Source organism: Eublepharis macularius, chromosome 16 (genome assembly GCF_028583425.1).
Source record: "Eublepharis macularius isolate TG4126 chromosome 16, MPM_Emac_v1.0, whole genome shotgun sequence".
In the NCBI taxonomy this organism is placed as follows: Eukaryota; Metazoa; Chordata; class Lepidosauria; order Squamata; family Eublepharidae; genus Eublepharis; species Eublepharis macularius.
This window is the reverse complement of record NC_072805.1, coordinates 6,091,218-6,104,738: the sequence shown is the minus strand read 5'-3', so window position 1 is coordinate 6,104,738 and position 13,521 is coordinate 6,091,218. Positions and strand designations below refer to the sequence as shown.

Sequence of the window (13,521 nt, the reverse complement as noted above, 5' to 3'; positions counted from 1 at the left end):
GGAGCAGACCGCCCTAGGGCTCCTTTGGGAACGCCGCTTTCTCTGCTCCTTGAGAAGGGAAGGAGGCTGTGGCCAGTGTTTCAAACAAGAGGAAGGGCCAGAGGAGAGCTTCCTTAGGTGTGTGGCCCTCAGCATAGAGCTCCTGGCCACCTCACAAAGAATGTTCCCCTCTCTGTTTAAGAGAGGCTTCGTAGGCAGTTCATCTTCCAGACACTGGTGCCTTCACTCAGCTTCTGTGCATCGTTTTAGTTTATCTCTGATTCCCAAGAAGAGCCAGCTGTCCGGGTCCGAGAACGCCCGCGGTGGAGCCACCCAGGGATGAAGGAAGATGTTCTGTGCAGAAACATCTGACAAGTTAGAGGTGGGGTTACCCCCCTCCCTATAACTTGTGCTGTCTAGGCATATACAGATGACACAAAAAATATTGAGAGACAGTTTGGTGTAGTGGTTAAGAGCGGCTGGACTCTAATCTGGAGAACCGGGTTTGATCCCCCACTCCTCCGCTTGAAGCCAGCTGGGTGACCTGGGGTCAGTCACACCTCTCAGAGCTCTCTCAGCCCCACCCACCTCACAGGGTGATTGTTGTTGTGGGGATAATAATAACACACTTCGTAAACCATTCGGAGTGGATGTTAAGTTGTCCTGAGGGGCGGTATATAAATAGAATGTTGTTATTGATGGAGACCAGCCGCTGCGTATAGAATCTTGATCAAGGATCCGCCATTTCTTCGAGGCTGTGGGTACCTTTGGAATTCTGACACAGGATGGTAGATTCAACCGCAGAATGGCTGCCGCAAGAGGCAGAGCCAACCGCAGAATAGTAGCAGCAAGAGGCAGAGGCACATGCTCAGAGGAAGCCCAAGAGCAGGGGAGAAAGTGGGTGATTTAAAAAAAAACCACCTGCAAAGAGGAGGGAGGAAGAATAAAACCAACACTGTGATGGCAGCTGCTGCTGAACGATGTTAATTTAACATGCCCAGCAAATCAGATCTCTTGTGGCCTGTTAGAACCGCTGCCAGGCAAGTGCCCCACCTGGTCCCTACCTATTTTCTAAATATACTTTATGGGCACCAGGAAAGGTGTTGGCAGGCTGGAACAGGGGCTGTGGCTTAAGACTTGCATCAGCCTTGGAGTGGGAAGATTTCTGAAGCAGACAGAGTGCATGCTAGGACATAATTTGTTTGATACATATTTATTTATAAACATGCAGGCACATATACCAGACTTATGAAATGCTGCTTGCTTATTGCCTTTGGTAAGTAAGAATCGCCACCAGACTAGCAAAAAAGGTTTAGAGTAGTGAGTAGCTGCCGGCAACCTTTGTGAACTGAAGTGCAAAGTGTGTGTGTATACTAAACATTGCACATATTGCACTCACACTCAAAGGCTGCCTGGTAATGCCAAGTGTGGGACAATTAACAAGTGTGTGAACTTTAACTTATAAATTAGCAATAGACCAATTTCTCTCGCTCTTTTGGGCCTATTAAGAACCAATCCATTGATTTCATCAGAAAACGCAGGACCCAAGTGGCGGAGAGGAATTTACACTCCCCTCCTGTTGGTTAGCCTTTCCTTTTATTCACTTCACAGATAATTGTGACATGATCCATTACCATCTGCCTTATCGATGGCAAGTGTATACTGGAACCAACTGGAACGACTTGTCCCAAATGGAGGAAATTGAAAAAGCCTATTGTGATCCCACCATTACAAGGTATAAAGACGACATCTCCTTCCCTGGGAACAGCTCCAGTTGTAGCACTGATAGAAGGGGAACTCCGGTTTCCTTCTGTGGATCTCCGTTCCATTTTCTAAAGGGAGTTGGCAGTGCTGGTGCTTTCTCCACTGGCCGCCTTCCTCAGCCCCATGTGTGCTGCTGTGGCTTCTCCACAAGGTGGCTTTTGTGCTTTAAAAACATGAACTCCACGTTCTCCTCTTTCATTCTTGGGAACTGGATTCAAAATTGTTTATACATCTCTGAGGGGACCTCTGAGTACAGATCGCACAGGATGATTGCCTCCCTGGGGATTGGCATCCATACCCTTGACTGTTTTGAGTGGCAAGAAGTTTCAGGGAATGGCCGTTAATGGGATTGGTTTCCTTGCGGTTTGGCGAGAACAGCACAGCCGCACTGTCATGTCTGCGTGGACATTAAGCCCAACGGCATAGGCAGGCACCTGGAGAGAGAATACGTATCTTCTAAACACGGTCCGTTCCCCAAGAGCAAAAGCGTTTCAGGGCTCCTGCCCAGCTGCTTCTCAAGCCAGCAGCAAAGTTCAGAATTCTGTTTTCTTTGCTGGTTACATTCTGCTTGCCTGTCACATGCCGCAGAATGTGTAGCTTTGTTACTGGCTTGTTTGCAAAGCTCTTTTAAGTTGCCATTTTATAATTCAAAGTTTCCGCTGCTGTCAGGGATAGAGGCGTTGCTGCCTCACTAACAAAACCCAGAGATCGGGCCCAGTCAGACCATCAGATGTAACAATAAATGCCTTCAGGAGTAGTGGAGAGGGTGGTTTTAAATAAATAAATAAACGACAGGCTCTGCAATATGCTACTTAATTAAGATCTATTTATTTGTTTGAGTTTTGCTCCATCCTTCCTTCCAGCAGCTCTGGGGATGGTAGCCATGGTTACCCCTCCCCTTTATCTTCACCACAACCCTGTGAGGTTGCTGAGAGACAGTGACAGGCCAAGGTCAACAGTAAGATGTCCCCCTCCCCCCGCCCCAAGACCTAAGCAAGGCTGCTAATGAGGATGTTTTCAAGGTCTTCAATTCAGAGGGTCGCCGTGACCCAGCCGCCGCCTGAGGACACAGTCCCTGCAGGATTGCCACTTCGTTTCTCTTGGGTTGCTTTAATGTCCCAGTCCACTCCTGCATGGCTAAGAACGGTTAATTAACCTTTCTTTTATGAATTTGTCTCTGTAAAACTATCACAATCCCCACCTTGTGGTAGTGGATTTCATAAATCAGTTGCACAATTTGTGAAAGAACACTTCCTTCTGCTCGTCTTTGCCAACTATCAGTCAGTATAATTGGGCGCTCCTGCATTTTGAGTGGAGGAGTGCTAACAACTATATTACGTTGTTCTGAATCTTTTTTTAAAAGATCTTTTATTTACTCTAAGCCCACTGGCATAAGTTGTTTTTAGTAGAGCAGCAACCCAGGTTTCCCCAGTCAAAGTCTGACATTAACTGCATAAATACATATCTTATTCATTCATATGTACCTTTGAAGGTGTGATAGAGGCATGACTCTAATTCTGCAATACAGATGTTCATACTTTATAAAGCAGAAGTGCTTGTTAGTAGATCAGAAGCCACTGTGTGAGCCAGTCCAAGTGGCAACTCTCCCTTTCCTACTCATGGTGCGCACAGGTGGATAACTACATGGTGGGGTGCCTCGCATAGCCCTCTCTTAGACAAGCCTGACGAACTAGGCTTTGTCAGTAGTTGTCCTTTGTTCCTCCCAGATGCTGTCCAGTAGGAGCTGACTTTCCTTAGGGCTAAGCACTCCCCAGGTTGAAGACAGTCTATTCTTGTTTCAACAAAAGGATTGTGTGTGTGGGGGGGGGTGTGGGTGTGTGTGGGTGTGTGGGTGTGGGTGTGGGTGTGGTGTGGTGTGTGGAGGGGGGGGGAACATGCTGGCTTGCAGCTTAGACCAAATTCTCCCTGGATCTGCTGCCACCACCTGACAGCATTGGGCTCCGCATTCAACAGTGGATGCAAGCAAGTCCAAGGTGGCACTTCAGCTTTCAATTGTTTGAATAAGCACACCATGTCAGCCATTCTTACCGCTGCCCTGGGAGACAGCCCAGTCCGTAAGGTTGTGGGGGGAGGCGAAGACACCGTAGGCCGACTGCAGCAGGGCTGAGCAGAAGACAGCGCACGGTGCTCCTGACATGGGCGGCTGGCTGGCTTCCAGAAGATTTACTACCGCCTGGAACTTCCTAGTGAGGTTCTTGCAAATAATGGTCTGGGTGGTCTGCCAGGTGCTCCCTGTGCTTAATAAAGGATGCTTGCCTGCTAGTGCACTAGGAAATGATCTTCCCGAGTTTGCTTTGTAAAGCTTTCTTGTGGCAGCCGCCTTCCAGGGCTGCCGTGATGCTTGGAGCAGGGGCATCTGGGCTCTCAGCTCCTATCCTGAGATTTTATGTGTCATTTTCCCCGGAGGTTTTCTTCTTAACTCGGGGAGGTGCATTGACCCAGAGACTCTCATCCCCTGTTCCTGACGGCTTTCCTAGCCACTCAGGTTCCCTAGGAGCCACTAAGAGCTCTGGTCGTTTGTTTTGAAGCCCCCCCCCCCCCGGCTTCCTGGATTCTTTGGAGTGCGTGTACCTCCTTGGCAAGCAATACTGGACACAGGCAGGTATAATATATTATTGGAGTTTATTAAAGAAAGAACATAGGAGCGCATGCAAGGCAGAAACCGCACTTAAGCATTTAGGCAAGGCATGAAAACAAATAACAACTTGCTGTTATGTATGTTGTAACTAGCAAAAATACTACTGGCGATTTGACTCGGCATTCCGAGAGTTGGTTCCCAAGCTGATCAATCTTGCCAAAGTCCATCCATGCCGGTTTACTCTGGGCATCCTGGAGGCGGCATGGAGCCGAAAAGCGCTCTCTCCCCCATTGTAGGAGGTTAGCTAAGGCTGCAAGGCAGCAAACTGATAAACTGCCTAGAAGCTTCTTGAAATCTAAGGGGGCAACTGCCCACTCACAGGAACCAATCAGGGCTTGCGCAGGCCTACCAGCCGGAGGATTTTTTTGCTAAATTTCCCACTAGAGGGCGCTCGACACCTCCCAGAGCGCAGGCACGGCTGTTTTCCCGCCTAAACAGCCTATACCCGGGAGGCGCGGCGCCCTTTGCCCTCAATTCCTCTTCTGCTGCTACCATGAGAAGTTTGATAGCTTGGAGTTCTGTCATGAGTTTCTTGGTGCTCTTTTTCCTCCTCTTCGCTTTGTGCTTTCTGGAAGAGAAGAGTGAGAGTATGGCTGATACAGCCCTCTTTAAACGTTGCTCTAAATGCAACTTAAAAATGGCTAAGACCGACAGGTACTCTCTCTGCCTCCTTCGTTTGGGCGAAGCTCATAATGCCCAGGCCTGTAAGATCTGCAGAGCCTTTACCCCTAAAGGGCGAGCAGACCGATCCTTTTGCCTGAAAGCGGCACTCTGGAAAAAAGCCACAGTGGCAGTGCTAAGCCTGGGGCCTAAGTTGGCTGAGGCAAACTGAGCCAAAGGTACAGAGGGCCAACCGGATCCAACTCTGATCTCGGCGCCCCGGTCGTCCCAGTCGGAACCTATTCCACCGGGGACTCGAGCTCCCTCCAGGGAACCGTCCAGCCATTCCGACTCGGGTCAGAACCAAAAACGCTAATCAGAACCGAGATCGCCAGCATGTTCTGATGCATCACTTATTCAGGTCCGATGGTCAAAATCGAGGGAATCGTCCAGGCCTGCAGAATCGAGAGACTTGTCTGGGCCTATGGAATCGACACCCACACTGGCTCAAGCCCAAACCTCGGAACCGACATCCAAGCCAGTTCTCTTGGAACAGCCTAAGGAAAAAAAGGCAAAGACTAAGCACCTGACTGGGAAGGAACCGAGCAGGGCCTGGTCAAGAAAGGAGAACATCTCAGAGAGGGAAGTTTTGGATCTTCCGAGGACCCCTTCACCGAGGTCCCGTTCCTCCTCAGTGACATCCTCTATGGGGGAGGGTGATTCTACGAGAGCAATCATCTAAAAGGAGCAGACGCCATCAGTACTCAGAGCGCTCCTATTCCCAGGGTCACTCTCCGCAGTACTTCTTGGACGTAAACATTGGGGAGCCCTTCCATGCTCACTCTGTATTCTCTCAGATGACTTAGTCGGATTTTGGGAGGAGGCCCCATTATATCCTGGAGTCAGCAATGTCATTTCAACTCTGAGACCCCGAACCTGACCCTTACGAGAGGGAAGTCAGCCTGAGTGGACCCTCTGACCCTTCTCCGGACGAAACCCTGGGTGAGACAGGCGAAGCCTCTCCTACAGATAACTTTCGGTCCTACTCTGAACTGCTTCAGAGGATGGCTAAAGCCTTGGAGAGAGACATTACATCATTGGAGACCAAACCCAGAGACAAGATCCTTCAGTACCTGTACTCAGGATCCACTTCTAAGGCTGAGGGAACTGTCTATGAAAGTGGCAACGTTGCTTGTGGTGATGTCTGCCAGGAGGGTTAGTGAGATAGCGGCCCTCTTGATGGATCAGCTGTTCCTTAAGATACATACTGTGAAGGTGGTTTTGAGGTCCAGGTTAGACTTCCTACCTAAGGTGGTATCACGTTTTTACGTGATGCAGGAACTGTCTCTCCCTGTTTTCTTTCCTAACCTGGTGGAGGAGGCAGAAAGGCCCCTCCACTCATTGGATGTGCGGAGGGCCATACTCTTTTACCACAATAGGACTAAGACGGTCAGAGTGGATAGACACTTATTTGTTTGTTTATGTAGGCCCAAAAAAGGGGAAAGGAGCAAGCGCTCAAACAATTGTACGATGGGTGGTGCAGACTATCAAGGCATGTTATTTAAATGCTGAATATGTCTAATAAATGCTGGAAATGTAAAAAACATGAGGGATCAATGTATCATATGTGGTGGACTTGCGAGGTAGCTAGGCAGTACTGGGGGGAAATAATAAGAGTAATGAGTGAGATTTTACAATTTCAAGTTAACAAGAACCCAGAACTCCTGCTACTGAACTTGGGAATGGAAGACATCCCAGCACAACATAGGACATTGATATTCTATATGACGGCAGCAGCCAGACTTTTGTATGCGCAGAAGTGGAAAGTACAAGAAGTGCCAACTACTGAGGACTGGATTTACAAATTGCTGTACATGGCGGAGATGGACAAAATGACAAGAAAACTGAGAGACCTTGATCCAGGGCAGTTTAACACGGACTGGGGAAAGCTGAAACAATATTTGGTGAAAAAATGGGAGGTGGGAGGAGAACTGTGGCAGTTTGAAAATTATTGAGGTACACAGGAGGAGAGAAGTGACTATACCGAGGGGGTGGAGAGTTAATGGAAAAATTCTAAGCAACTTTATATGATTTTTAAGTATTATATTAAGTAGCAATAGCGTTGATACTATGAGAATTAATGGGATAGAAATTAACTAATCTATATTTTTTGGAAAGATAACCGTATAACATAGAGTGAATATATACATACATACGTAAATTCAACAACAAGTGTGTATAATAAGTATGTGTATAGAAGTATTGGAATTGATGTATAAAGGGGGGCAAATTGTTTGTCCCATATTGAAGAGAATAGAAGGAGTAAGATAAAACACAGGTTATCAAAATGAATATTATTAGTAGTTTTAATGAAGAAGATAGATTAAGAGGATTTTATTTATATGACAATTTATATGACAATTTATATGTGAAAGGAAGTGGAAATAGTGCTTAGAAGAATCTGAAAGTATATTATAATAAACAAATAAAATAAATATGAAGGAGTAGAGCGAAAGTGGATAGGGGGTTGGAAAACTGTTGGAAGTCAATAAAAAGGGGGGAAAGGGAGGGGGTTAGAATTAGAAAAAATTAAAGAATGTGATTATAATTGTTATTATATGTTTCTAATCCAATAAAAATTCTTTTTAAAAAAAAGGCATGTTATTTAAATGCTAACTTAACCTTGTCCCCTGGGAGTCCATGCACATTCCACGAGGTCGCAGGCAACGTCAACGGCATTCCTGAGAGGAGTCCCTCTGCTGGACATCTGCAGGGTGGTGACTTGGTTGTCGGCGGACACCTTCGTGAGACATTATGCCTTGGACGTCCTCAATAGACGGGAGACATCAGTGGGGCACAGCTGTTTTGCAATCCATCTTTCATTCAAGAGCAAGTTCCACCGCCCAGGTAAGAAGCTTGTAAATCTCCCATGTGGGAATGCACAGAAGACCGACAATGAAAACAGGGTTGCACTTACCTGTAACTGTTGTTCACTGAGGTCTTCTGTGCAAGCACACATGCCCTCCCTCCTTCCCCGCTTATGCTCTTCATGTGTGTGTGGGACGGCGGCAGAGGAGGAACTGAGGGCAAAGGGTGCCGTGCCTCCCGGGTATAGGCTGTTTAGGTGGGAAAACAGCTGCGCCGGCACTCTGGGAGGCGTTGAGTGCCCTCTAGTGGAAAATTTAGCTTAAAAATCCTCTGGCTGGTAGGCCTGCACAAGCGCATGTGTGCCTGCACAGAAGACCTCAATGAACAACAGTTACAAGTAAGTGCAACCCTATTTTCTGTGTTTTGTGATGAAATGTTGGGAGACCGTGGCAGTTGGGAACTAGCAGTTGATACATAAGGAAGATCAATTATTTACAGATTAGAAGGGATAACGTTTGTTCTTTGTAGTTGAAGCGCATGCATGGTTGATTTCTCTCATTCTCGTAGTCTTTTGAATCCGCCCATAAATTTCAAGACCATGATGTCTTATACTAACCCGGTTCGACGCCAGTCCACACCATCGTCTGTGACAAAGCCTGCTAAATTTATCTTCACAACCAAGTGGCTTTGGTACTGGAAGAATGACCTGAACCAGTGGGTTGAATATGGGCAACAGGTCAGTGTGTAGTTGGTTGTCTTCCAATACCCTGAAGAGCAGCTCTTTTCCTCATATTTGAACATCAAGTATTATCTTCTAGTAGGACACTTGAGTCACAAAAGAAAGTACCTTACAACCTGCACTGTCCTGCATTGATTTTATTTTGGTATTTTCCTGACTGGAACCACCTATACGTTGTTGGCACCTTTGTGGAAATTGTGTCAAATAGCTCTTCCCTGAAAAACAATCCCTTGCTGGATGTCTGGGGATTTCAGGAGGAACTGAGAGGAGCATGGCTGAGGCCCCTCTTACACTGTTCTATATATCTGGTTGTCACAACTGACCTCCAAAAATATGTGAAGTATGTAAAAACCTTTTCCCAAGCTTAGGCTGCTATGTAGTTCATATACACTGAAACTTTTCTTTCTCCTGGGGCCACGTTTCACTTAGGCCTAAAAAAGGGCTGATCAACCCTGGATCTCGCTTATCAACCACAGAAACTCTTTATGTTGATCAGTTTGGTGTAGTGGTTAAGAGCATGGGACTCTAATCTGGAGAGCCGGGTTTGATTCCCCTCTCCTGCACTTGAAGCCAGCTGGGTGACCTTGGGCTAGTCACAGCTCTCTCAGAGCTCTCTCAGCCCCACCCACATCACAGGGTGTTCTGTTGTGGGGATAATAATGGCATGCTTTGTAAACTGCTCTGAGTGGGCATTAAGTTGTCCTGAAGGGCGGTACATAAATCAAATGTTGTTGTTGTTATAAGGAGGTGTTAGCCATTCAGTACTTTTTTCAGGTTAGAAGTTGAAGGGAAATTGCATGAAAAAGATGTCAGGGGTGTTTAAAAAAAGGGCCAAAAGTAAATTATTAGCAGTGTCCCATCTTGCACCCTCTCCCCCTTTTGCAGCCTGTGGCATTGTGTGTTGAAGGGGTTGCCAACGTTTGCAGGTCAAATCCTGTCTTCTGAGAGATACTGTGTGCCACTTTTCTGTTTGCCACCCTCTATCTCTCTCTGGCACCTTCTTGGGTCTTGGGGGGGGGAGGGGGAAGATGAAAGCGCTGTGCGTTTCTTGCTTGTGTGAGCTTCTCTCCCCCTCTTTTAGGCCTAAGTGAAACATGGCCCCAGAAGTTCCAGACAGAAAAGTTTCAGTGTTGTATGTGGCTGGCATCTTGTTAATGCCACGTTGCCTTCTCTGTGCAGGCAGCATAAGCACACCAGGGATCCATGAAGTACATACTCAGTTTTCTGGTGTTCTGACATGGCAGACTGAGAGCTTGGCTTAAAGGAAATGTTGCACTTTGGATACAACAAATGAGGAAGTTTTTCAAAAGCATGTGATGGTATATGTAAATTATATCTCTGAGGCTAGCTTAACTAGAATGGATGTTAGGAGGCTAAAACTCTTCTCTGAAGACCTTAGAGCAAGGGTCAGTATATGGGTATTAAATGAAATGTCTTTGCCGTGGGTCACTGGCAAAATCAGGTTGTGGGAAGCCAAAAGATTGGTCTTTTATAGGTCATCCAAGTGTACGAGGTACTGTACCAATGACATCTCACTGTTTCTAAAATCAGCATTAGTGCATTTTTGTACTGTTTTGTTACAAGGGGAAAAACCAGCATTTGTATTAAAGTAGCACTATATGTCAGTGTGTAAAGAGAGAAGTTTCTTATACTCTCACTATACTGTGGAGCTGATTGGCAGTAGGTGCAGAACTGACCACGGGACATACGACTTTAGACAATATGAACCATTTCCTGTTTCCTCTGTTAGGACGGACAGCGCCAAGGCTCCTCATTGAGCTCTGACGATCTGGAGAATTTATTCTTGTCACAGCCAGATGGCACTTTCCAGTTCCAGGCAGGCTCCCAACAATATGAAATAAACTTTAAAGGTACGGTACCTGTTTACTCCAACAGGCTGTGATAAGTTCAAAGTTCCTGTAGGCCCAAACTGCCTCCACCTCCGGTCATGTCCGGGTGGACCAGAATAGACCCTTTGAATTTTCTATTGGTGCAGCAGGTCAGGTTTGCCACGGCACATAGACAAATGTTCTGGGTCTCTGTGCTTGGAATTGCCTTTTTACGAAGTCGTGAGACTTTACTTTAATTGGCTTGCAGCAGCCTGGGGGGAAGTGGAGATAGAGCAAAACCGGGTCCTGTCGACGTAGGTCTGAGATTCACCTATCATTCCATGAGGTGGTTTTTATCAGTTTTCATATCAAGACTTTAGTAGATCCTTTCTGTGAATAAACCCCATAAATGTTTGCACTGCTTTGAAAGAACATGTATCTTATTTTTTCAAGATATGATCCAAAGAAACTTGCTCTACCAAACTCAGAGAGAGGTCCAAAGGCGCCCAAAATATGTTTCCCCTGAAGATGTAAAGAAAAAGAAAGGGTAGAGTATCATCAGCTTTTATCTTTTCTCTTCTGAAGACCATTCCTTGTATGAAATAGTGTGTATTGATGAGGTCATGTGCCATTGCTTTATCTAAGCTGAAACTGAGAGCCAGTTTGATGTGGTGGTTAAGAGTGCGGGACTCTAATCCGGAGAGCCTGGTTTGATTCCCCACTCCTCCGCTTGAAGCCAGCTGGGTGACCTTGGGCTAGTCTCGGCTCTCTGGAGCTCTCTCAGCCCCACCCACCTCACAGGGTGTTTATTGTGGGGGTAATAATGACATACTTCGTAAACCGCTCTGAGTGGGCATTAAGTTGTCCTGAAGAGCAGTATATAAATTGAATATTGTCGTTGTTGTTATAGTTACTGATCACCCCAGAAATAAGTTGAGTCATTTCTGTATCTACTTTGGTGCGAGAGGGAGGAGGAGATTCTCCCTGCCCCTCTTGCATCAAGTGAAGGAAACGGTGGGGAAGTAGGCTGAAGCCTGCATCTCCCCACCAGGCACTCCGTTCACCCGCTGCTGACGGGGGCAGGGAGTTCCGTGGCCCCGTCATCAGTGGGTGAAGCGGGCGGTGGGGAAGTAGCCTTAAGCCTGCACCTCCCTGCTGGGCACTCCACTTCAAAGTCTCCCCCTTCCCAACGGGCTGGAGGAGGGGGGTGACTTTGAAGCGAAGTAGCTTCCCAGCACGACTTGCAAGCTGCTCCTGGAACCTGCTTCGCTTCAGTCTCCCCCTTCCCAACCGGCTGGAGGTGGGGGGGGGGCTCCTCTGGCCCTTCCTCCTCAAATGGCTGCCGTGGCCATTTGATAGTTTAAAGGGATCTTTAAAGGGCCAGGTAAGTGGGTTGGAGGGGAGGGGGAGATAAGTGTGGGGGGGTTGGGGGTGGGGGGGTTGCTGGGAGAAAACCCAGTCCCCTGAATCACTTTGGAATGCTCCGAATCTTACAGAGCATTCCGAAGTGATTCAAATACCCGAATCCACTTTGGGTTTTGGGTATTTCCGAATGTTTTTCAGGGTGCACACCCCTAGACAGGAATGGCCAACTTATTGTGCTCCTGCCAATGTGGAAAGCTGGTAGGGGCACCCATAAAGAAAAGAATACTTTTCTAAGTGCCAAGCCAAAAGTACAGAAGGTGGTGGAAACATCCAGTAAAACCACCTTGGACAATATAAATAGGTGTGAAAATAGTGAACACAATTAAATAGATTACAACTGAATAGATAAACCATAATTTTTCTGGACTTTTGCCTTGTGGACTACTGATAGATTTTGCCATGTATTTAATTTTTTGTTCACTGTTTTCATGGGTATTTTGCATATAGTAATTTAGTGCAGTATTATAGTGATTGTTATTAATGGTTTTGTCATCTTAATTGTATACATTCATTACATTGATAATTTTTATTAGTGGGCTCCAGGTGGTTCATTGGACTTTATACCAACCATGTTATGCCCTTCTGTAGTTTTCTTTATGAGCAGCTTCCCACTGCAATGCCAGTAAGGTTCTTAAACTGTGGGGTGAGATCTCTGAAAGGACGGTGAAGTTCCTGGATGAGTTGGGAGAAGAGCCTGCAGTGGGTGGGTGGCGGAGCCTTCTTCCCTGCTTGCTTTCTGACTGTGGGCACTGCAGCAGCCTCCTCTAAGGAGTGGAGGAGGCTTCAGGGGTATGGGGGGAGACCAGAATTCCAGAGATGGAGAGGAGCCTGCGGTAGCAAACCCCCCCCCCCAGCACAGCACAGATCTCTTTTGTGTTGAGTTTTTGCAGGGATGTTGTTGGCATTTGGGCGGGGGGAGGTATTGGAGGGGGAATACCTATTATTTCCGTCATGGGAAACTTGGGGGAGGAGGAAGAAATGCATGGTGATTTTTTCTCTCTTTCTGCCAGGCTATTTCAGGAGGTATCAGAGGCAGCAAGGCTAGTGTATCTGCTGATGCCCAACAAAAAGGAGAAAATAAAGATTCAGGTAGAGAGGGATTGATCAGAACCACAAATAACGGCTGGCTAAAATAGGTAGACCCCCTCCTCAAAACTCTAGTCTATGCCACTGTGCTAGCCAAATTGAGGCCGAGAAGTAACATTCCCCTGACGAAGGGAGCTTTGATGCTTGTTGGGCTTCGCGGTGCTACCAGGTTTGAAGCTTGCCCTTCTATGGCAGACTAACATGGCCACCCCCCTGAAACAATGGTTCCGGCAAGGCAAAGGGATGTATTGTCGAAGGCTTTCACGGCCGGAGAACGATGGTTGTTGTGGGTTTTCCGGGCTGTATTGCCGTGGTCTTGGCATGACCACGGCAATACAGCCCGGAAAACCCACAACAACCAGCAAAGGGATGTGTTGGTGTGAGGATTGAGAGGGGATGACAATAAAAATATATTCTCACCTGTGGTTTTCTTTTGGGTATGTAACAGCCACCAGGACCAGTCTCCAGCATCTATTCCAGAACCAAAGTATCCCAAAGAGTGGGATAAATCTCTACTACCTGTAATTGGATACAAGGTAAATGATTTACTAATATTTGGAGAGGTGATCCTT

General features: G+C 46.9%; 1 protein-coding gene across 3 annotated transcripts in view; it reads left to right on the top strand.

Moving 5' to 3' along the window:
* Window positions 1-13,521, top strand: part of LOC129343921 (zinc finger CCCH-type antiviral protein 1-like) — a 47,332-nt gene that overhangs the window by 16,832 nt on the left and 16,979 nt on the right. For all 3 annotated transcript variants that reach the window (XM_055000320.1, XM_055000318.1, XM_055000319.1), the window contains 5 exons: window positions 1,591-1,714; window positions 8,438-8,606; window positions 10,360-10,480; window positions 10,892-10,985; window positions 13,398-13,485. In XM_055000320.1, the coding sequence (XP_054856295.1) occupies window positions 1,591-1,714; window positions 8,438-8,606; window positions 10,360-10,480; window positions 10,892-10,985; window positions 13,398-13,485 (596 nt within the window). The remainder of the gene's footprint in view (window positions 1-1,590; window positions 1,715-8,437; window positions 8,607-10,359; window positions 10,481-10,891; window positions 10,986-13,397; window positions 13,486-13,521) is intronic.